Here is a 24,858-nt window from a genome sequence, read left to right on the forward strand (position 1 = left end):
CTTTCCCCAAAACTTAAAAAGTAACTAGATGGGGATTAAAGGGAGTCTATGAGCACAAAATGGAAGACAAAGTGGGTCGGCACTCCACCAGAACTGCAGTGCTCGTGGATAAGTTTATCCAAAATCTAGTAGAAAATTTCGGCATGTACACTACCGTTCAAAGGTTTAGGGTCACTTAGATATTTCCTTATTTTTGAAAGAAAAGCACATTTTTTTCAATGAAGCTAACATTAAATTAAACAGAAATACACTCTATACATTGTTAATGTGGTAAATGACTATTCTAGCTGCAAACATCTGGTTTTTAATGCAATATCTGCATAGTTGTATAGAGACCCATTTCCAACAACCACCACTCCAGTGTTCTAATGGTACATTGTGCTTGCTAACTGTGTTAGAAGGCTAATAGATGTTTAGAAATCCCTTGAAAACACTTGTGCAAGTATGTTAGCACAGCTGAAAACAGTTTTGCTGATTAGAGAAGCTATAAAATTGACCTTCCTATAAGCTAGTTGAGAATCTGGAGCATTACATTTGTTGTTTCGATTAAACTCTCAAAATGAGCAGAAAAAGAGAATTTTCATGTGAAACTCGACAGTCTATTCTTGTTCTTAGAAATGAAGGATATTCCATGCAAGAAATTGCCAAGAAACTGAAGATTTCCTACAACGGTGTGTACTACTCCTTTCAGAGGAGAGCACAAACAGGCTCTAACCAGAGTAGAAAGAGAAGTGGGAGGCCCCGCTGCACAACTGAGCAACAAGACAAGTACATTAGAGTCTCTAGTTTGAGAAATCGACGCCTCACAGGTCCTCAACTGGCAGCTTTATTAAATAGTCCCGCAAAACGCCAGTGTCAATGTCTACAGTGAAGGGCAGAGTGGAAAATAAAAAGCCATATCTGAGACTGGCTAATAAAAGGAAAAGATTAATATGGGCAAAAGAACACAGACATTGGACAGAGGAAGATTTTAAACAAGTGTTATGGACAATCGAATCGAAGATTGAGGTGTTTGGATCACATAGAAGAACATTTGTGAGATGCAGATCAACTGAAAAGATGCTGGAAGAGTACCTGACGCCATCTGTCAAGCATGGTGGAGGTAATGTGATGATCTGTGGTTGCTTTGGTGCTGATAAAGTGGGAGATTTGTACAAGTTAAAAGGGATTTAGAATAAGGAAGGCTATTGCTAAATTTTGCAATGCCATACCCTGTGGACATTGCTTGATTGGAGACAATTTCATCCTACAACAGGACAATGACCCACAGCACACCTCCAAATTATGCATGAACTTTTTAGGTAAGAAGCAGGGAGCAGGTATTCTATTTGTAATGTAGTGGCCTGCCCAGTCACCAGATCTCAACCCTATTGAGCTGTTGTGGGAGCAGTTTGTCCGTATGGTACGCAAAAAGTGCCCATCAAGCCAATCCAACTTGCGGGAGGAGCTTCTGAAAGCATGGGGTGAAATATGGGGTGAAATGTCTCCACATTACCTCAGCTGTAATTGCTGCAAAGGGAGCATTCTTTGTCGAAAGCAAAGTTAGAAGGAGAAAATTATTATTTCAAGTAATAATCATTATTTCTAACCTAGTCAATGTCTAGACTATATTTTCTATTCATTATGCAACTACATTTGATAAATAAAAACTTGTGTAGCGCCCCTGAATACATCAGGGTGCTACAGGGAACTGTATTCTGTCACCCAGGTTGCAGGGCCTACCCCCATTGGTTCCAGGTTCCCAACAACGGTGTCACTAACATCCGCACTACAAATCCCAACCACATCTCACACCAATACCTGTACAGACACAACAGTGGGTTGGTCAAGTTGGAGCATGGCCGCCCACCTAGGGATCAGGCAGGCTGGTGGGAGGGGAGACAAGGAGTCGAGTAGTAGCCCTCAAAGAGTGAAGAGTTGGGGAGTTGTAGCTCCCAGGGAGGCGGCAGGTTGGGTTGCAGACGGTGGTCTGGGACCACAGGAGTCGGGGACTGGTATCAGGAACACTGGACAGGGGTGTAACGGACGCAGTCTAGGAGGACTGTTGGCACTAGAAAGCCCAATTACCTTACCGGTACCGAGCACGACGGGGTACAGAACCCTAGATTAGGGAAGAGTTTCAGGCTCCTTGATAATTAACCTGTGGAGGATAGTCTCTTTATGAACTTTCCCCAGGAACTCAAAGATTGAAGGCATCAGCATAACGTGGGGGATAGGGTTCTCCAAAGCAAACAAGCCAGTAAAATCCCAAAGTGCCAACCATCAAGAGCACAGCTGCCATACACACGGGTAGCGGGGCCCCGAAAGCCTCAAGTCGAGGTCCCACAAAGATCAATCAATTTGTGCAAGGAGGCAGGGCTCCGGACTTACGAAGGGACACTGGTGTGAGCGGAACCTGGACGGGCTCGCCTCACAGAAACTGTTGTGCCTAGAGACTGTGGTTTACCATCTGTGTAAGTGTCTGCTTATTCCACCTAATCCAGCACCAAGACTACTGCAGTGAGTAACTTGACCCCTGCACCCTGCTTTCCCAAGGCCATGCTGCAACCCGTTCACTATACCTCCCCCACTGTCCGGAGCCATCCCTACCTGCGGAGGGACTGACACCTTGCTGCCCCCACACTATCAGCCCCGGTACTCCTATTGGCAGCGGCGGTAGTCCCCTTACTGCAACCCGCAGGTGGCGTCACGAACATTTATCCCCTGTAAATACCCCTTTACATTCGAGTGGCCGCAAGCCCTGGGTCCGGAGACCCTTGAGCCACAGTAACTCCAGATCCAAGCAGTTCGACTGCTACAGGGGCAGCACACTTGTTGCAGAAAATCAAAGTCCAGGTGATAGAGCTGCAATACAGCCTTTGATTTGCTGTGAAGTACATGCCGAGATTAACCATGTCTTATGAGGAACAGTTACAGGATTTAGGATTGTTTATCTTGCAAAAGAGAAGACTGAGAGGAGACCTAATAGCCGTCTACAAATATCTTAAAGGCTGTCAGTTCTATTCTCATTTTCACAAGGAAAGACTAGAAGCAATGGGATGAAACTGATGGGGAGGGGACACAGATTAGATATTAGAAAAAACTTTTTGACCATGAGGGTGATCGAGTGGAACAGGCTGCCACAAGAGGTAGTGAGTTCTCCTTCAATGGAAGTCTTTAAAATGAGGTTGGACGGACATCTGTCTGGGATGATTTAGTGAATCTGCTTTGAGCAGGGGGTTGGACTAGATGACCCAGGAGGTCCATTCCAACTCTAATATTCTATGATTCTATGATTATCTACAACATATCCGCACAGAGTAACTGTTCAAACCAAGTACAGGCGCCCAATGCATCATGGCGGGGCCAATCATTTAAGTATACCTTCCCACGTGCTTGCTTTTCCTCAATATTCTTACCCTCCCCTTTTTTTGATTGACAGCTTTGACTTCATAGAGCCAGAGAAGGGAGGAAATAGATGTTACAAGCAGGTGGGAAGGTGTATTTAAAGGATTAGCTCCACCGTGATGCACTGAGTACCTGTACATGGTTTGAACAGTCATTTTAGGCTAAAAGAGTTCCTTTAAAAGCAAACATCAGAATGACATAGCATCTTGCTCAAACAAAGGACTTAGCTAAAGAGATTTGGATTCAGCAATCAAGGAGGTCCACTTCTATGATGTTAATGAATGCCCAAAACAAATTATATTTTCTTTTATTATACTTTTTATTGTCCTAAAATGAATACAGAAAGCACCGGCCCAAAAGCCCCACAGTAGTGAAGTACTATGATACAGAACTTCCTTCTAGAAGCAAGGTCTTTTATTGTACTTACAAAAGATCCATAAAACACTGCATATAAAACATCATGTAAAGCCTTACTTGAGCTTCTCCACTGTGGCTTCTTCTGGTGTGTGGCTAGCTTTGAACTCCACCTCATATTTATACTAATCATCCATGTCCATCACAAACACACATAGTATCTGTATAAAAAAAATCACTGAGTGACATTTGTTTATTCTTAACAAAAAAAAACAGCAGATAATATAATAAAAATATCAATATAGTCATATAAAATTTGGATCATGCAAAAACAAATCCTATAGACAAAATTTTACCTCCAAGTACAATAGAATCTGTTCAGCTAAGTCCTTAAGGCCCTGTCACACTAAGCAACTTACCAGCGATCCCAACAACGATAGGGATCGCTGGTAAGTTGCTAGGAGGTTGCTGGTGAGATGTCACACTGTGACGCTCCAGCGATTCCACCAGCAACCTGACCTGGCAGGGATCGCTGGAGCGTCGCTACACGAGTTGCTGGTGAGCTCACCAGCAACCAGTGACCAGACCTCAGCGCCGCGTGGAAGATGCTGCGCTTGGTAACTAAGGTAAATATCGGGTAACCAACCCGATATTTACCTTGGTTACCAGCGCACGGAGCTACACGTGCAGAGAGCAGGGAGCAGCGCACACTGAGCGCTGGCTCCCTGCTCTCCTAGTTACAGCACACATCGGGTTAATTACCCGATGTGTACTGCAGCTACATGTGCACAGAGCAGGGAGCAGCGCACAATGCTTAGCGCTGGCTCCCTGCTCTCCTAGCTACAGCACACATTGGGTTAATTAACCCGATGTGTCCTGCAGCTACATGTGCACAGAGCAGGAGCCGGCACTGACAGTGAGAGCGGCGGAGGCTGGTAACAAAGGTAAATATCGGGTAACCAAGGACCGGGCTTCTTGGTTACCCGATGTTTACTGTGGTTACCAGCCTCCGCAGAAGCCGGCTCCCTGCACATTTAGTTGTTGCTGTCTCGCTGTCACACACAGCGATCTGTGCTTCACAGCGGGAGAGCAACAACTAAAAAATGGCCCAGGACATTCAGCAACAACCAACGACCTCACAGCAGGGGCCAGGTTGTTGCTGGATGTCACACAGCAACATCGCTAGCAACGTCACAAAAGTTGTTCGTTAACAGCGATGTTGCTAGCGATGTTGCTTAGTGTGACGGGGCCTTTAGTCTATTCAAAATGCTATATTATTTTTCTGCTTGTTATCTTTGGTGGTATGACAAATTTGATTAGCTTTTTTGACACAACTTGGGATACAATGGTGATTGTCATGTTTCTTTTGGACAGATTTGTTCAGGTTTCTCGGTTTTAGCCAATACAGCTTAAAACTGAACTGAGATATACATTGAAAAGTAAAAGCGTAACAATGTTTGACTTTTATGCTCCATATCTTACCATACGCTGCAGCTTTGAGTGTGAAACTAACTTCATTTTATAGACCATCATCTTGGCTATCTCATACATAAATTTTACTTGCAACTATTTAGCATATGATTAGTTATGCAAAGTTCAAAACATTGTTACCCTTTTGCTCACCAATGTAAGCAAATAACTTCCCCTGACGTGTGAAAATGTCTGCTGTATACTATAGCTGACACCTTGCTGTATCAGTCAGGAATAGTGATGAGCCAGAACTACCATGCTCGGGTGCTCGGTACTCCAAATGAGCAGGTTGGATGGGCGCAGCTCGGGAACCAAGCATAATGGAAGTCAATGGAAAACTCTAGCATTTTTCCGGAATACGTTTTGTCAGATGTCTAATATTTTTTTTATAAACGCAAAACATATCGACTTAAATTTACAATTATCAAAAAATATAATTTGTCATGAAAAAACAATCTCAAAATCAGTATGATATGTTGAAACATTTCAGCATTCTTGATACATTCAAGTTTTGAATAATTTGGTCTGGTCACTAAGGGGTCAAAAACAAATATGTGATGAATGATTACAACTTCAATAATTCAGGAGCACCTTATCGTTCTCACATATGGCACACAGTTTTAAAATCTTAAGTGGTATTGAAAGGGACCTTAAAAACAAAGACTATTGGTTGGATTTCTTATTTCTGTACATCTACAGCTACAGAAGGTCAAGATAAGATCTACTGCTACTCTACTAGCCATCGTTCTCTAATTAAGATTTGACTCATCTGCGAGTTCTGCTTTTATTTTCCTAGCATGCTTTATGTGCCATGTGTGCCTCATTAGAGGAACTGTTTGATGTTTTACCACATTGTCTTCATTGTTGTTATTGGAATATTGGTGCCTTATCCCCGAGAGGCCGATGAGATTGAATATGGAAATGTAGCTAGTGAACCGCCACAGTACAGTATATACACACTCATTTATTTAGAATTAATTTACATCATAATTAGACTGTTCATTAAGATATTTCCATTTCCATTATTATGAATTAAGAAGGGATCACATAACAATTTGAAATATATTAAATTTTTCATCAGAATTCTTTCTAGACTTAAGAATTATATTGTATTTTATTATATTTATTTATATTATAGTGTTTATATTGTTATATAGATGATACAGTATTTTGTTTTATTTTCATGCAGTTATGAATATTAACGTCGCATTCAAAAATGCTGTTGAATTTTTGGATCAATTTTATGAAAAGAGAAGATTGGTTGTAATATCCACCCCTACGGCCGCTGATTTTTATTATAGGTTACAAGTGGGAACACTTCAGGTACAGAGAACAAAATCATATTATTTTGTGCACAGACCATATTAGTGAATTGAAATGGCATGATAATATTGTTCAATGTAACATAGTAATGCATATAATCGGAAATTTCCCCCTTTGATCTAGAGGCTTACAAATACAAATCACAGAAGGCTTATTTATCCTTATAGCCTAGTCCTAAAGTGGATCTGACAAGAGGTCAAAAGTGGCCATTTTTTTCTCTTATTTTATTCCTGTTGTATTCTGACTATTCTAATTTTTGTTTTAAGAAATCCACCAAACATAGCTTAATATATGGGTGTTTTTTATTTACGTTGCCCAATATGATGATTTTTATTGTCTTTATCCAGGCACGATGCTCACAGGGTAATTATGCAGAGCAGCCTGAAGACATGGCCCCAGATAATCTTGTGAAAAACACCCCCTTGAAAAGCCATAAACATGAGTATATTGGGGGCACTAAAACAGAATATTTAGAGAAGCAACGGGAATAAAATAAGAACAAAATGTGGCTACATTTGAGATCGCGACAAGTCCTCCGTCACAATTTCAATAATGGGGGGAAACCTGAAAGCCTTTTCACTCACAGAGATCCTTTGCTCCTATTCCTACCTTAAAGATTCCTTGTGTAGCCCAGGTATATGGATATTTTGTACTGTAGAAATAACAGTACTTGGTGTTGCTGTGTTCTATAGAACCTCTAAATAGGAAACATCACCTGAAAAACAAACCTTAATGGAGTCATCTGGGACTTTAAAATTGATGACTTATCCTTACGATAGGTCATCGATGTCTGATCAGTGGGAATGCGACACCCTGCACCACTGCTGATCAGCTATTCCTGGTGCTGCTGTCGTCTGGAACTGCTTGTTTGCAGAACTGGATAGCACAGCTCAATCAAGTGTATAGTGGCCATGACAGGATACTGCATATCCACCTACAAGTCTAATCAATAGGGGGTGGATGTGTAGTACTTGGCTTAGCCAATATTACATTGATGGAACTGTGGTCTGCAGCTCCTCAATTCAGTACTTTCGGCCGGCTGCAGCACTGGGTATAGCTGATTGGCGGGGGTGCCATGTGTCAAACCCCCACCAATTCAGACATTGATGACCTATCCTAAAAAAAGGTTGTCAATTTCAAAGTCCCAGAACACCCCTTTGACCTTTTCAGGATGCAGCTTTTTTGTGTCTTGAGGGACAATTTTTTTTTTTTTAAAGCATATTGTTCCAAAAGCTATCGAGCCCAATCTATTAGTGTGATTTCACCAGAATTCTGTTTAACAATACAGTAAAAATTCACAAAATATTTGTGCAATGACAAGTTTTTCAAAAATTTTGCAACTTTTGGCAGTTTCATGCTGGTCTTGGCCAGTAGTGTCAGACGTCTGCAGTCACAAAGACTGACTACAGACTTTTATAAGTAGACTGAACCCCATTAAAGGGAAACTGTTAACAGATTACAATCAAAAATTTCAGCAATGATCTCTTGTGTTTTTTACCTGCAATCTTTGTTTTAGCCTCAGAAGATTATCACTTCTGGACAAGGTCAGCTAGAGGTCAACTAGTCAGGCACACCTCCTGCTGTAAATAGCAGATCACTGTCTATAGACATTTTACTTAGAGAGCCTGGTGTGGGCGAAGTTAGTCATCTCTCATTGTCTGAACCACTGCACCCACTAAACTAAGTGTACCATTGTTGGATTCAGGGTCTCTTTGCCTACATCATGCTGCTTTCATATGAAGTAGCAGAAACCTGCTGACAGATTCCCTTTAACTATTAGGTGACCTAAGACTCCACTGCCAGGGTGAAAATTCATTATCTGTATCACATGTATTTAAGTTTCTGAAAAAGCACACAACAATGTCACTGTACTGAAGTAATTTTAGCAGTCACTTCTCAGCATCTGCATAATGTGCACAATGATTTCTTATCATAGGGAGCGTAATATAGTGATGCCACCCTCCAGGGAAAATAAATATAGCATAAGAATGCAAAGACATTTCCTACAGTTATCTCACAGTATAAATGTAATGAGCACAACATCATATTAGAAGGATAATGCACACAGCGATGGCACAGCACAAGGAAAATAAACACATCATCTTAATACGTGATGGTCAAATTGGTATTATGGTATCCAAAGTGTTCTCAGAACTAAAAGCTAGATATAGCTCAATTTTTGTACCTATAGTTAATCCACACGGCAGAAATCTTATGCTAGTGTATTTTACTTTGTTTAGCAACCTGTGTTCTAAGAATAGTGATAAAAGATACTGTCACTACTGTCTCATGTGCTAACATTGACATATTGCTAATGTCAATATATTGACGACCTCTCTGTTCTGTACATTTAGAGAACAAATTTGTTCTTGGCCCTAAATAGTATATCAGCATTATATCCTTCTGTTTACCAACATAACTCCAACTAATACAAATATTTGACAGGTAATTTGTTCATTATTTCATTTATGAATTTATTTGTGTGACTATGGTGGCACAACAATCAGTTCTGGAAAATAGAATTAGATGGCATTATCCAGAAATTGTAGTGGTTATATTAGCAGCAGTGTAACATCAACACCTTTAGACTTTCCGGTATAAATAATTCATATTGCAGACTTTTATCTCTGAATACTAGGAAACACATCAATGTGCTTAAATCGTCTGTAAACTAATCCGGTCTAATGCATAAAAGTAATTATTGCCCATAACAACTAATCAGATTGCTGATTTCCTCTTTGTAAAGCAGGGTTAGGACATCAAGTGATTGCTGTAGGCAACACTGATTATTGTGCGAAGGCCAAATATTGGAGAAATGTTATACCAATTTTATGTGATTATCAATAACAATGAATCAATTTACGCTTCATGTGATGCTGGTGCTAAAATGATCCCATTGCAATTATCGTATTAGTAAGCTATCTTTGTGTGATATTTCTATATATTTAACATTGCTTTTCTTTTTCCTTCTAGCAAGCTCAGTGTGGCTTAGACTTAAGACATGTGACAGTCATTGAATTATTTGGTGTATATCCAACTTACATCGGAAGAATAGGGCGCAGACTACTCCCTCCTGCATTAGGACTACAGCTGAGGTATGCAGAATTTGAGGCGTTGTCTTCATTTTAGGCCCCCTACAAACGCTTTTCATGGTCCATTTTGTACATCTGTGTGACATCCATGTGTCGGTGTGTCATCCGTGTGTCGTCCTTGTGCTGCCCGTGTGTTCATTTTTTATGTCCATGTGACATCCGTGTGACATCCATGTGATCGTTACCAGAAAAAAACGGATGAATTAAGGGTTTTTATTTTGAAAATGTGTCAAATTAGGAATTAGTGTTTAAAGACCGGTGTCCACACGGGGGACCATTTTTCCAGCAAAATCAGCACACATGCAAACACCTGCTCTACCAAACTCCAACACTCCACACAGGGAGTGCACAACAAAATATAATCAAGGATTAAAAAAAAGGGGGCTGAACAAAGTTATTTTTCTTGGTACAAAAAAAGCACACGGATGACACATGGATGACACACGGATGACACACGGATGATAGCCATGTGCCATCCATGATTTTCGCAGACCCATTGATTTCTGTTGACTCTAAACATCATGTTACCAGTCAAAAACGGACTTCTCTCCATGTGGAACACAGGGACGCGAGTCCGTTAGAAAACACGGATGTGTGCGCAGACCCATTGATTTCATATGTCAGTGTCTCCGGTACATATGAAAATGGATGTCAGACGTACCGGAATCACGGACATGTGAAGTGGGCCTTACATAGTGAGTCAAATGCAAATAAGTAACAAAACTCCACCCATGAAGCTCTGGACTGAATCATTCAATGTTTGCAAATGTATTATCAAAATAACAATATGTAAGAACATGCAATTCTGTAAGGTTGCATTCACACCTGGCATATGACTCGCATGAGTATAATATGAGAAAATCTCGCATTTCCGTAGGCCCAATTTAAGATTATGAAAAAATAAATCCAAATTCAGCTCACCCCTTCCGATGTGTTCCTTATATCTCCTGCTGCTCGGACACACAGGTACCGTCACCTGGTGGAATCAAGGAAGAAGGAAAGAAAGTAATCCGGCGCATGGGGAGTATGTAACCACTACTCAGGATAAATTTCCAGCTTGTTTATTTACGTATAGTGGTAAAAATAGAAAGCATGTAAGGCATAGTTCATGCACAGCTTCAATGTGTAGAAAAGAATTTAACAGTTGCAACACATTTCGGCTACATATTGTAGCCTTTGTCAAGTAAAACACTTTACTTGACAAAGGCTACAATATGTAGCCGAAACGCATTGCAACTGCCAATTTTTTTTCTATACTATACGTAAATAAATTATCCTGAGTGGCGGTTACCATACTCCCCATGCGCCGGATTACTTTCTTTCCTTCTTCCAATTTAAGACTATGTTGCAGCTTATATCTGAGTTTTTCCTCAGCCCTAATCAGACTGAGAAAAAAATTGCAGCATATGATTGTCTGCGGGTCTTGGATCACTCATCATACAAGTCTATGGGTGTGAGTGAAACATCTGACTGCATTCGGCTGACAATGGAGAAGATGGAAAGATCACACTCTCCCTCTCCTCTGCAGCTGTGATCCGATCGCAAGATTGGATCACAGTTGCATGGCACTCAGCTCGTGCTTAGTATATCGTATCCGATGCTTTCACATCAGGTGTCATACATTAATGTCACTGCAGCCTTAATGACTAAGGTGGGCTTTACACGCTGCGACATCACTAGCAATTGCTAGTGATGTCGAGCACGATAGCACCCGCCCCCGTCGTACATACGATATCTGTTGCTTGCTGCCATAGTGAACATTATCGCTACGGCAGCTTCACACGCACATATGCTGTGACCGCCGAACAATCCCTCTTTCAAGAGGGAGGTGCGTTCGGCATCACAGCAACATCACCACGACATCACTAAGCGGCCGGCCGATAGAAGCGGAAGGGCGGAGATAAGCGGGACATAAAATCCCACCCACCTTCTCTCTTCCCCATTGCTGGTGGACGCAGGTAAGGAGATGTTTGTCGTTCCTGCGGTTTCACACACAGCGATATGTGGTGCTGCTGGAACGACAAACAACATCGTATCTGCAGCAGTAACAACATTATGGAAATGAATGACGTGACATAGATCAGCGATTTTTTACGCTTGTGTGCTCGTTCATTGTCGCACCTAGGATTTACACATTGCGATGTCGCTACCGGCGCCGAATGTGCATCACTAACGACGTAACCCCGACGATATATCGGTAGCGATGTCGCAACGTGTAAAGCCCGCCTAAAACAGATCAAATGACTATCTGGTGCAAACAGAAGCAGAAGGACCCTGCAGATTATTATGGGATCTGTCTGGGTTCCGTTACGTGTCCTTTTTAGAACAGAACTAACGTTCTGTATGATGCTTGAACCATTAGGGTATGTGCACACGTTAAGTACTTGGTGCAGAAATTACTACACCATTTCTGCATCTCTTGCAGAAAAAATACGTATTTGAGACATTTTTGCCGCGATTTGCCATGAGTTTTAGTGCAGATTTTTCCCATTCATTTATAATGTGTGCAATCTGCAGCAAAAAAGCTGAAAGAATTGACATCTGCAGATTATTTTCTGCACCAAATCTTAAAGGGAACCTGTCATCAGAAATTTAGCTATCCACCTAAAAGTTTCCCCCTCTGCAGCTCCTGGGATGCATTCTAGCAAGGTTCCTGTAGTTTTTCTTGCCCCTTTTAGCCCAAAATAAACACTTTATAAAGTAGTACCTGCTCGTATGTAAATTTTCTCATTTTTCCATGTGGGCGGTCTGTCTGGTGTCTGTGCCTGTCCTCCTACCGATTTACGCCCCCCCCCCAGAACGCAGAATTTCAAACCTCAAGACGCCGCCCCTGGGCGCCTGAGGTCCTGCGCATGCGCTCTGCTACCGTAGCGGGACAGTGCACAGCGTGCACGTGTGACCGCTGGTGACGGTATGCGCAGGCACGATGTTATGGGCGGCGCTGTGAGTGTCCTCAGCAAGTGCCGCCCATAACCTCGTGACCGCACTTTCCTCTCTTCCTCCATCGTTCTGCGCAAGCGCTCGCTGGCGCGGTGACCCGACGTCACCTCCTCCCATCTATTTCCTGCTGCAGGGCAAGATGGGAGGAGGTGACGTCGGGTCACCGCGCCAGTGAGCGCTGGCGCAGAACGATGGAGGAAGAGAGGAAAGTGCGGTCACGAGGTTATGGGCGGCACTTGCTGAGGACACTCACAGCGCCGCCCATAACATCGTGCCTGCGCATACCGTCACCAGCGGTCACACGTGCACGCTGTGCACTGTCCCGCTACGGTAGCAGAGCGCATGCGCAGGACCTCAGGCGCCCAGGGGCGGCGTCTTGAGGTTTGAAATTCTGCGTTCTGGGGGGGGGCGTAAATCGGTAGGAGGACAGGCACAGACACCAGACAGACCGCCCACATGGAAAAATGAGAAAATTTACATACGAGCAGGTACTACTTTATAAAGTGTTTATTTTGGGCTAAAAGGGGCAAGAAAAACTACAGGAACCTTGCTAGAATGCATCCCAGGAGCTGCAGAGGGGGAAACTTTTAGGTGGATAGCTAAATTTCTGATGACAGGTTCCCTTTAAAGCAGACCTGGGCAACGGGCGGCCCGCGGGCCACATCCGGCCCGCCTGCTCTCTGTGACCGGCCCGCCCGTCTTCAGCCGGTGCAGTGGAGCCGGGCTGCAGCATGCCGAGTAGGGAGAGATCCTGTGCAGGTCCGCACAGTCAGTGCAGGAGAAGGAGCAGCACAGCAGAGCAGACGGAATAATTCATCTTCCAGGACCTGCGATGATGTCACGCCCATGTGACTGTGTGGGAGGAGACAGGATTGCCGGGGAGAAAGCAAGACATGCTGAATGCTGAAGGAGATGTGGACACATGATGACTGGTAATAAGAAAAGAGGGGACATGAGGGGGAGGGGGGCTGCAGGGTGAGTGCATATGAGGGAAGATGGAGCTACAGGGTGAGTGGCATATGAGGGCTGCAGACTGACAAAAGGATGTGAAGGGGTGCAGAGTGTTTGAGAGGGGTAAGTTGGGGTACAGGCAGGGTGAGATATGTGGGCAGGGTGTGTGACATATGGGGGTGTAGTGTGTGTGATATGGGGGTGCAGGCTGTATGGGATGTAGTGTGTGTGTGATATGGGGGTGCAGGCTGTATGGGGTGTAGTGTGTGTGATATGGGGGTGCAGGTGTAGTATATTACAGGTGTGCTATATGGAGGTGTATATAGTGGTGTAGTATATGGGGGTATAGTGATGTAGTATATTACAGGTGTGCTATATGGAGGTGTAGTATATTACAGGTGTGCTATATGGAGGTGTAGTATATTACAGGTGTGCTATATGGAGGTGTAGTATATTACATGTGTGCTATATGGAGGTGTATATTACAGGTGTGCTCTATGGAGGTGTAGTATATTACAGGTGTGCTATATGGAGGTGTAGCATATTACAGGTGTGCTATATAGGGGTGTAGTGATGTAGTATATTACAGGTGTGCTATATGGAGGTGTAGTATATTACAGGTGTGCTATATAGGGGTGTAGTGATGTAGTATATTACAGGTGTGCTATATGGAGGTGTAGTATATTACAGGTGTGCTATATAGGGGTGTAGTGATGTAGTATATTACAGGTGTGCTATATGGAGGTGTAGTATATTACAGGTGTGCTATATGGAGGTGTAGTATATTACAGGTGTGCTATATGGAGGTGTAGTATATTACAGGTGTGCTATATGGAGGTGTAGTATATTACAGGTGTGCTATATGGAGGTGTAGTATATTACAGGTGTACTATATGGAGGTGTAGTATATTACATGTGTGCTATATGGAGGTGTATATTACAGGTGTGCTCTATGGAGGTGTAGTATATTACAGGTGTGCTATATGGAGGTGTAGCATATTACAGGTGTGCTATATAGGGGTGTAGTGATGTAGTATATTACAGGTGTGCTATATGGAGGTGTAGTATATTACAGGTGTGCTATATAGGGGTGTAGTGATGTAGTATATTACAGGTGTGCTATATGGAGGTGTAGTATATTACAGGTGTACTATATGGAGGTGTAGTATATTACATGTGTGCTATATGGAGGTGTATATTACAGGTGTGCTCTATGGAGGTGTAGTATATTACAGGTGTGCTATATGGAGGTGTAGCATATTACAGGTGTGCTATATAGGGGTGTAGTGATGTAGTATATTACAGGTGTGCTATATGGAGGTGTAGTATATTACAGGTGTGCTATATAGGGGTGTAGTGATGTAGTATATTACAGGTGTGCTATATGGAGGTGTAGTATATTACAGGTGTGCTATATGGAGGTGTAGTATATTACAGGTGTGCTATATTGAGGTGTAGTATATTACAGGTGTGCTATATTGAGGTGTAGTATATTACAGGTGTGCTATATGGAGGTGTAGTATATTACAGGTGTGCTATATAGGGGTGTAGTGATGTAGTATATTACAGGTGTGCTATATGGAGGTGTAGTATATTACAGGTGTGCTATATTGAGGTGTAGTATATTACAGGTGTACTATATGGAGGTGTAGTATATTACAGGTGTGCTATATAGGGGTGTAGTGATGTAGTATATTACAGGTGTGCTATATGGAGGTGTAGCATATTACAGGTGTGCTATATAGGGGTGTAGTGATGTAGTATATTACAGGTGTGCTATATGGAGGTGTAGTATATTACAGGTGTGCTATATAGGGGTGTAGTGATGTAGTATATTACAGGTGTGCTATATGGAGGTGTAGTATATTACAGGTGTACTATATGGAGGTGTAGTATATTACATGTGTGCTATATGGAGGTGTATATTACAGGTGTGCTCTATGGAGGTGTAGTATATTACAGGTGTGCTATATGGAGGTGTAGCATATTACAGGTGTGCTATATAGGGGTGTAGTGATGTAGTATATTACAGGTGTGCTATATGGAGGTGTAGTATATTACAGGTGTGCTATATAGGGGTGTAGTGATGTAGTATATTACAGGTGTGCTATATGGAGGTGTAGTATATTACAGGTGTGCTATATGGAGGTGTAGTATATTACAGGTGTGCTATATTGAGGTGTAGTATATTACAGGTGTGCTATATTGAGGTGTAGTATATTACAGGTGTGCTATATGGAGGTGTAGTATATTACAGGTGTGCTATATAGGGGTGTAGTGATGTAGTATATTACAGGTGTGCTATATGGAGGTGTAGTATATTACAGGTGTGCTATATTGAGGTGTAGTATATTACAGGTGTACTATATGGAGGTGTAGTATATTACAGGTGTGCTATATTGAGGTGTAGTATATTACAGGTGTATATAGGGGTGTAGTGATGTAGTATATTACAGGTGTATATAGGGGTGTAGTGATGTAGTATATTACAGGTGTATATAGGGGTGTAGTGATGTAGTATATTACAGGTGTGCTATATGGAGGTGTAGTATATTACAGGTGTGCTATATGGAGGTGTATATTACAGGTGTGCTATATGGAGGTGTAGTATATTACAGGTGTGCTATATAGGGGTGTAGTGATGTAGTATATTACAGGTGTGCTATATGGAGGTGTAGTATATTACAGGTGTGCTATATTGAGGTGTAGTATATTACAGGTGTAGTATATGGAGGTGTAATATATTACAGGTGTGCTATATAGGGGTGTAGTGATGTAGTATATTACAGGTGTGCTATATGGAGGTGTAGTATATTACAGGTGTGCTATATTGAGGTGTAGTATATTACAGGTGTAGTATATGGGGTGTAGTGATGTAGTATATTACAGGTGTATATAGGGGTGTAGTGATGTAGTATATTACAGGTGTATATAGGGGTGTAGTGATGTAGTATATTACAGGTGTATATAGGGGTGTAGTGATGTAGTATATTACAGGTGTGCTATATGGAGGTGTAGTATATTACAGGTGTAGTATATGGGGTGTAATGATGTAGTATATCGGAGGTGTATTATAGAGTGGTGTAGTATAATACAGGTGTATATGGGGGTGTAGTATATTACAGGTATATGGAGGGAGTGTAGTATAATACAGGTATAGTATATAGGGGTGTAGTGGTGTAGTTTATTACAGGTGTAGTATATGGAGGGGGTGTAGTGATGTAGTATAATACAGGTGTAGTATATGGGGGGTGTAGTGATGTAGTTTATTACAGGTGTAGTATATGGAGGGGGTGTAGTGATGTAGTATAATACAGGTGTAGTATATGGGGGGTGTAGTGATGTAGTTTATTACAGGTGTAGTATATGGGGGGTGTAGTGGTGTAGTTTATTACAGGTGTAGTATATGGAGGGGGTGTAGTGATGTAGTATAATACAGGTGTAGTATATGGGGGGTGTAGTGATGTAGTTTATTACAGGTGTAGTATATGGGGGGTGTAGTGATGTAGTTTATTACAGGTGTAGTATATGGAGGGGGTGTAGTGATGTAGTATATTGGGTAGAACTGAGGTAATTATATTAGTCCGGCCCTCTAAACCAATCCCAATTTCTCATGCGGCCCCATGGGAAAATTAATTGCCCACCCCTGCTTTAAAGGAAAAAATACTCAATGTGTGCAGTACATTTCAGGATTCTCATTCATGTTGCTGACATTAGGAAACCCTTCAGGTTTTGAAAAAAAAAATGCATAAAAAAGTGAGAAAAACACGTGTGCACACAGCCTCAGAGGACTATGTAATTAATGTGGCCACACAGGAGTGGACACAGACAGAAAAATGTGTACAGTGTGTATTGTAAAGACTGGTGACAGATCCAACATTGTTTAATATTGAACTGGCGGGCTCTATTGTCTATAACTGTACCATAAACACATTTTTGTATATCATTTACACAGAAAGCTGTAGAACATGGCAATACAATATTGTGGCAGCAAGTCTGACCTTTACGCCTAATGGCAAATTCTTTTTGATGGTATTAGACTCTAATTGATTGATGTTCTTACTCATCTATCAATTTGTTATTTCTCTCATTTTATTTACTCTTCTTTTTTATGATTATGTGTTTTTCTGATGTTCCCAAAATATGTTTTAATTATTGAAATAGCTAAGAGTCAAATTATCAAGAGTAACGGCTTGGAAGTAAGCGCTCTGGATGGCTGTGCATAATTAATGATGTTTAAATTATTGAAATGTTAATATTTTAATGAGGCCAAGTAAAAATTTCTGGGCACTTTCTAAAAAATAAAACTGATGTTTTTGTTCCAGTGTAAGCAGAGTGATGAGAGGAGGAGAAGGAAAGACTCAAATAGGGAAAATGCACAGATATGTTAATAGTTGTTTATTCTTTCATCGTGGTCTTAAATAGTGATGGGCGAACCCAGACTGGAAAAGTCAGGAACCGCGCTAGATACCTAGTATCCGTGCACCGACCCCGGGCGTGGAGTTCTCAGGGAACTCTGGGTAACGATCTGGATGTGGCCACCCTGGTAATTAAGCCCTTCACCCCTGGGCGTTTTTCTGTTTTGTTTTTTTTTCCTATCCTTTTTCTGAAAGCCAGAACGTTTTTACTTTTCCATCAATCTTGCCAGAAAAGAGCTTATTTTTTGTGGGACGAGCTGCACTTTTAAATTAAACTATAAGTTTTACCATACAGTGTACTGGAAAACAGCAACAAAATTTCAAGTGTGAAAAGTTGCAAAAAAAAAGTGCAATGGCACAATAGTTTTTGGGATATTTTATTCACCGTGTTCACGGTATGGTAAAACTAATGTGTCAGTGTGATGTCTCAGGTCAGAATGAGTTTGTAGACACCAAGCATGTATAGGATTTCCTTTATCTAAAGGATTAAAAAAAATTCGCAAGTTTTGTCTAAAAAAAAGTGGAGCACTTTTTGCGCCATTTTCCGAAACAATAGGATTCTCATTTTTCAGAATCTATGGCTCAGTGATGGCTTATGTTTTGCGTCTTGAGCTGACATTTTTACCGGTACCATTTTTGTGCAGATGCTACGTTTTGATTGCCTGTTATTGCATTTTGCGCAAAATTAGTGGCTACCAAAAATGTAATTTTGGCGTTTAGAATTTTTTTGCCGCTACGCCATTTAACGATCAGATTAATTGATTTTATATTTTGATAGATCGGGCATTTCTGAACATGGCAATACCAAATATGTAGTACATAAGGATAAGGCTGCACATCAAAGTTAGATAATAGTATAATGCTATAAGCATACGAAAAACATTGAAGCATACAATGAAAAATGCCACTTGCTAACTTGAAAGTGTGAATAATGAAATGCATACCTGCCATGAATATTAGTAAAAAGGAGATATTTAGCAAGTATGTGTATATTTTTTATTTTTTAAACCCTTTAATTTTCAATGGGCCAAATGGGGGGGTGATTTGAACTTTTAGGTTTTTTTATTTTTTTTAATTTTTTAAAACTTTTTTTCTTTTACAGTCATATGAAAAAGTTTAGGCACTCCTATTAATGTTAACCTTTTTTCTTTATAACAAATTGGGTTTTTGCAACAGCTATTTCAGTTTCATATATCTAATAACTGTTGGACTCAGTAATATTTCTGGATTGAAAAGAGGTTTATTGTACTAACAGAAAATGTGCAATCCGCATTTAAACAAAATTTGACCGATGCAAAAGTATGGGCACCTCAACCTAAAAGTGACATTAATATTTTGTAGCTCCTCCTTTTGTAAAAATAACAGCCTCTAGTCGATTCCTGTAACTTTTAATGAGTTCCTGGATCCTGGATGAAGGTATATTTGACCATTCCTGTTTACAAAACATTTCCAGTTCATTTAAGTTTGATGGTCGCCGAGCATGGACAGCACGCTTCAAATCATCCCACAGATGTTCAATGATATTCAGGTCTGGGGACTGGAATGGCCATTCCAGAACATTGTAATTGTTCCTTTGCACGAATGCCTGAGTAGATTTGGAGCGGTGTTTTGGATCATTATCTTGCTGAAATATCCATCCCCTGCGTAACTTCAACTTTGTCACTGATTCTTGCACATTATTGTCAAGAATCTGCTGATACTGAGTTGAATCCATGCGACCTTCAACGTTAACAAGATTCCCAGTGCCGGCATTGGCCACACAGCCCCAATGCATGATGGAACCTCCACCAAATTTTACTGTGGGTAGCAAGTGCTTTTCTTGGAATGCCGTGTTTTTTTGCCTCCATGCATAACGCCTTTTTGTATGACCAAACAACTCAATCTTTGTTTCATCAGTCCGCAGGACCTTCTTCCAAAATCTAACTGGCTTTTCCAAATGTGCTTTTGCATACCTCAGGTGACTCTGTTTGTGGCGTCCTTGCAGAAACGGCTTCTTTCGCATCACTCTCCCATACAGCTTTTCCTTGTGCAACGTGCGCTGTATTGTTGACCGATGCACATTAACCCCATCTGCAGCAAGATGATGCTGCAGGTCTTTAGAGGTGGTCTGTGGATTGTCCTTGACTGTTCTCACCATTCTTCTTCTCTGCCTTTCTGATATTTTTCTTGGCCTACCACTTCTGGGATTAACAAGAACTGTACCTTTGTTCTTCCATTTCCTTACTATGCTCCTCAGAATGGAAACTGACAGTTTAAATCTCTGAGGCAACTTTTTGTATCTTTCCCCTGAACAACTATGTTGAATAATCTTTGTTTTCAGATCATTTGAGAGTTGTTTTGAGGAGCCCATGATGCCACTCTTCATAGGAGATTCAAATAGGAGAACAACTTGCAAGTGGCCACCTTAAATACCTTTTCTCATCATTGGATACACCTGTCTATGAAGTTCAAAGCTCAATGAGGTTACAAAACCAATTTAGTGCTTCAGTAAGTCAGTAAAAAGTAGTTAGGAGTGTTCAAATCAAGAAATTGATAAGGGTACCCATACTTTTGCACCGGTCAAATTTTGTTTAAATGCGGATTGCACATTTTCTGTTAGTACAATAAACCTCATTTCAATCCAGAAATATTACTCAGTCCATCAGTTATTAGATATATGAAAATGAAATAGCTATTGCAAAACCCCAAATTGTTATAAAGAAAAAAGGTTAACATTAATAGGCACAGCTGAGATCTGGAGAAAAGCAGCTTTCCTATTATACAGGGCAGTCTGGAGGAAGTGACCCATGATAGCTACAGGAGTCATAGCATGATCCTGTGCTACCATGACAACCACCGAAAGTCACGTGATCACGTCACGTGACTTCCGATGGGGCTGGGTAAGTTATGCTTATGGCGGCGAGCTGATACATCTCACTGTCAGATTTTGACAGCAAGATGTAAGGGGTTAATAGGCGTGGGTAGAACGCGATTCCACTCGCGCCTATCAGGCACACATGTCAGCTGTTGAAATCAACTGATATGTGCGCGGATCGCCACGGGCTGCCCACGGCAGGCGGCAGGGATTAACCTCACACGATCCATGACGTACCCATTACGTCATGTGTCATGAAGAGGTTAAAGAAAAGAAAGAAAATAGGAATAAAGCTGGAGTGTGATATTTACTGAGTCTCCAGCACAGTCCCTAGCTGCAACACTACTTCCGGGACCACTCATTACCCTCAGACATATTCACTGCTTCCCCCACCCACTGGCAGTACCGGCATCTCTAATTGGTTGCAGTTAGACTGCGCCTCCACTGTGTGTGACAGCATGTCTGACTACTTAGAATCACTCACTGTGCATATCTATAAATATGGTGTAAAAATAAATAAATAAAATTGGCGTAGGGTCCCCTCATGTTGTCATTAGCAAATACATTACTTGTAATAAGTACAATCTCTAAAGGGTACTTTGCACACTACGATATCGCAGGTGCGATGTCGGTGGGGTCAAATTGAAAGTGACGCACATCCGGCGTTGCTGTCGATATCGTAGTGTGTAAATCCTTTATAATACGATTAACGAGCGCAAAAGCGTTGTAATCGTATCATCGGTGTAGTGTCCGACATTTGTATAATTGCACTGCAGCGACGGCACGATGTTGTTCCTCATTCCCCTGCGGCAGCACACATCGCTGTGTGTGAAGTCGCAGGAGCGAGGAACATCAGCTTACCTGCGTCCTGCGGCTCATGCCGGCTATGCGGAAGGACGGAGGTGGGCGGGATGTTTACGACCCGCTCATCTCCGCCCCTCCGCTACTATTGGCCGCCTGGCGTGTGACGTCGCTGTGACCCCGCATGACCCGCCCCCTTAGGAAGGAGGCGGGTCGCCGGCCAGAGCGACGTCGCAGGGCAGGCGAGTGCATGTGAAGCTGCCGTAGCTATAACGTTCGCTACGGCAGCAATCACAAGATATCGCTGCTGCGACGGGGGCGGGGACTATCGCGCTCAGCATCGCAAGCATCGGCTTGCGATGTCGTAGTGTGCAAAGAACCCCTAAGAGTTGTAGAGGTCCTAAAAAAATCATGACCATATCACCTTAAGGGTGCGCTTACATCTGTGTATACAAGAAGTCGGTAGGATTTTCACATCCAGGAGAGTAGGATGGGTGATATCCGTTTAGTATTCCAGTTCATGCGAGTGTGCAATTTTTGTTTTTTCTCGTCTAGTGGGACTGATTTTTTTATATGCAGATGTGAGCATTCCCTGAAAAGATTTTTATTTGGTACTAGCTGTAGTACCCGGGCGTTGCCCAGGATAGTAACTGTCTCTCTCCCAGTCTCTGTCTGTCTGTCTCTGTGTCTGTCTCTGTATCAGTCTCTCTGTCTCTCTCTAACTTTTTGTCTCTGTGTCTGTCTGACTCTTTCCCCATCTGTCTCTTTCCCCGGTCTGTCTCCATCTCTTTCCCCTTCTGTCTCTATCTGTCTCTTTCTCCGTCTGTCTCTATCTGTCTCTTTCCCCGTCTGTCTCTCTCTGTCTGTCTCTTTCCCCGTCTGTTTCTTTCCCTGTCTCTGCCGCTGCTCTCGGTGTCTGTTATTTTCTGCAGCACTGATGTCACATAAATGGCACTGCAGGCAATAACTGAGCTCAGTGACTCGGAGCAGCTTGTGTCATCAATTCGGACAGAGCCACTGATCTCAGTTATTGGCTACAGTGCTATTTATGTGACATCAGCGCTGCAGAGAATAAGGCTGTGCCCACAGGACAATGTACCCGTGGATTTTGCCACGGAAAACCGCAGATTTATTTGGATTTTCTAGATAAATCTGCAGGTTTTAGCAAGTACAGACACTCCCCATGTTATCCTATGGGACATGGGGAGTGTCTGTGTCCATGCTGCCATATGTGCAGCTGCGGAATATGCTGCCAATGTCCCGCAGCCGCACATAACTGCATGTCAATTATTCCTGCAGAAATACTTGCGGAAATTCTGCCTCTCCACTATGGAGATAGAGGCCGCGACTTCCGCAGGTAAGTCGCATGAATGTCCGCAGGTTTACCGCAGATATTTCGCTGGAATCCCGCAGCAATGAATAGCTGTGGATTCCGGGGAGCTGCTGTGGGAAACCTGTGGACATACCTGCGAATATATCTGCAGGTACAATGTCCCGTGGGCTCATAGCCTACCAGACACTAAGAGCAGTGGTGGAGACTCCGTGCTGGACCTAGGGAGGGGAGTAAAGCACAGTTTTGTTTGTTTTTTTAAGCCCAGAATTTTTGTTAGGTTGCATTGTAATGGTTTGTTGAATGCGCACAGTTTTGCTTTATACTTGTATACTTTATTTGTTCTATGTACATACTTATACTTCATGTTGTAGTCATTTTACATTATCTTATTGTACTTTTATATCCTTAGATTGCTCCTAAGAATAACAGAAAGAAAATTTCAGATGGTCGTTCTTGATAAACATGGTGTGGATAAGGAACGATATGTCATCCCTATAAACACTTCGGATCTTTTCACACTCATTGATTCCTTCCCACTTCGAAGAGATGAGATGAAATTTCAGGCTGAAGTAGGACACGCTTGTAACTGACAGACATGTATTGGACAATTGGGAATAATGTGATGGGGAGCTGCTGCTGCATATACCTGCTGTACAGAGAAATTCATCTTTCCGTATGTTGGCTCTTTATATCACTAATGCATGACCTGTGTCAGATTTATTGGATCCATTATTAATTTCACTTTGGGGACTAATCCTGAAATATTTCAGTTTTCACACTTGTCACCTTCTCACTTGCCTCACGATAGACTCACAATTTCTGTTCTGCATTTTTCACGAGTCATATCATTACTACCCTAGGCAGGATTACAATGAATGATAACACTTTCATTATGAAGGTGAAGGTAGATTAATGACAATAGGTGATGGTCACAGCTCACCTCCTCTCTCTTCCTGTACACTGACCTCTGTACAGCGTGTTCCTATTACACTTTGCCATAGAGGTCAGTGAATCTGCATAAGTGTTCACCAATAGTAGGTATGGATCTAGTAATGCCTAACCTGTGATATCAGTAACACAGCAATATCATCGGAATGGGATATATGGGACATTACTTAACATTTTGTGTACAGTTCCTTTTCATTAAAGGGTTTCTCAAGTTCAGGAATAAAAATGGCTAAAATCAAGGTAAACGGTATGTAATATTACAAACACACTTTATTAACCCCTAAGCGATCATTTTTTTTTTAACTTGGAAAACTCCTTTTAATGTATACAAGTCAGGTGACTATTTAAATATTTGTACAATTTGGGATTTTCTTGAGGACACATTTTTATATATGGCAATAATAAAAGCTTTTAATAAAATATTTTTATGCAGAGATGCTATTGTATATTATATTGTGGAAGAGAAATATACATTATTTTCTGTGGATAATAAAATAATGGTTGCATGCTTTGCTTGTTGTTTTTCAGTGGTGGTTTTTTTTTGCATAAAAAAGCACAATTTATTTTACCGCTTACAAAGAAATAAATGGTCATATTAAACTTATTAGTTGCAGGGAAACGTTTTTTGCAAACATGTGGTTATTAAACCAAGGATAGGACACTATTTTGGAAACATGTGGTTATTAAACCAAGGATAGGACACTATAGGGCTCACCAAAATGCCTATTTAGGACCCTTGTTAAAATTGGCAGCTTTAGCTGAATATAGATATTAAAGGAAACTTGTCTCTGGAAATCGCTATTAACCTGCAGATATAGAGTTAATCTGCAGGTTAATAGCTTTGCAATCTTACTGAAACTGCGGCTAACAGGAGAAACTGTACTTAGACCAGACACCGCACACTGCACCAAATTGGTCTGCATCGCTGTCATCCCAGAATTAAACATCTTTTAAAGGTGATGCACAAGAAAGCCTGCAAATAGTTTG

The 24,858-nt window shown here is 41.6% G+C and overlaps 1 protein-coding gene across 2 annotated transcripts in view; it reads left to right on the forward strand.

Moving 5' to 3' along the window:
- Positions 1-24,432, forward strand: part of SRPX (sushi repeat containing protein X-linked) — a 237,066-nt gene extending 212,634 nt beyond the window's left edge. For both annotated transcript variants that reach the window (XM_075333515.1, XM_075333516.1), the window contains 3 exons: positions 6,401-6,534; positions 9,508-9,629; positions 23,333-24,432. In XM_075333515.1, the coding sequence (XP_075189630.1) occupies positions 6,401-6,534; positions 9,508-9,629; positions 23,333-23,513 (437 nt within the window). In that variant the 3' untranslated portion in view covers positions 23,514-24,432. The remainder of the gene's footprint in view (positions 1-6,400; positions 6,535-9,507; positions 9,630-23,332) is intronic.
- Positions 24,433-24,858: the final 426 nt, after the last annotated feature.

The sequence above is a fragment of the Anomaloglossus baeobatrachus genome, chromosome 2 (genome assembly GCF_048569485.1).
Source record: "Anomaloglossus baeobatrachus isolate aAnoBae1 chromosome 2, aAnoBae1.hap1, whole genome shotgun sequence".
In the NCBI taxonomy this organism is placed as follows: domain Eukaryota; kingdom Metazoa; phylum Chordata; class Amphibia; order Anura; family Aromobatidae; genus Anomaloglossus; species Anomaloglossus baeobatrachus.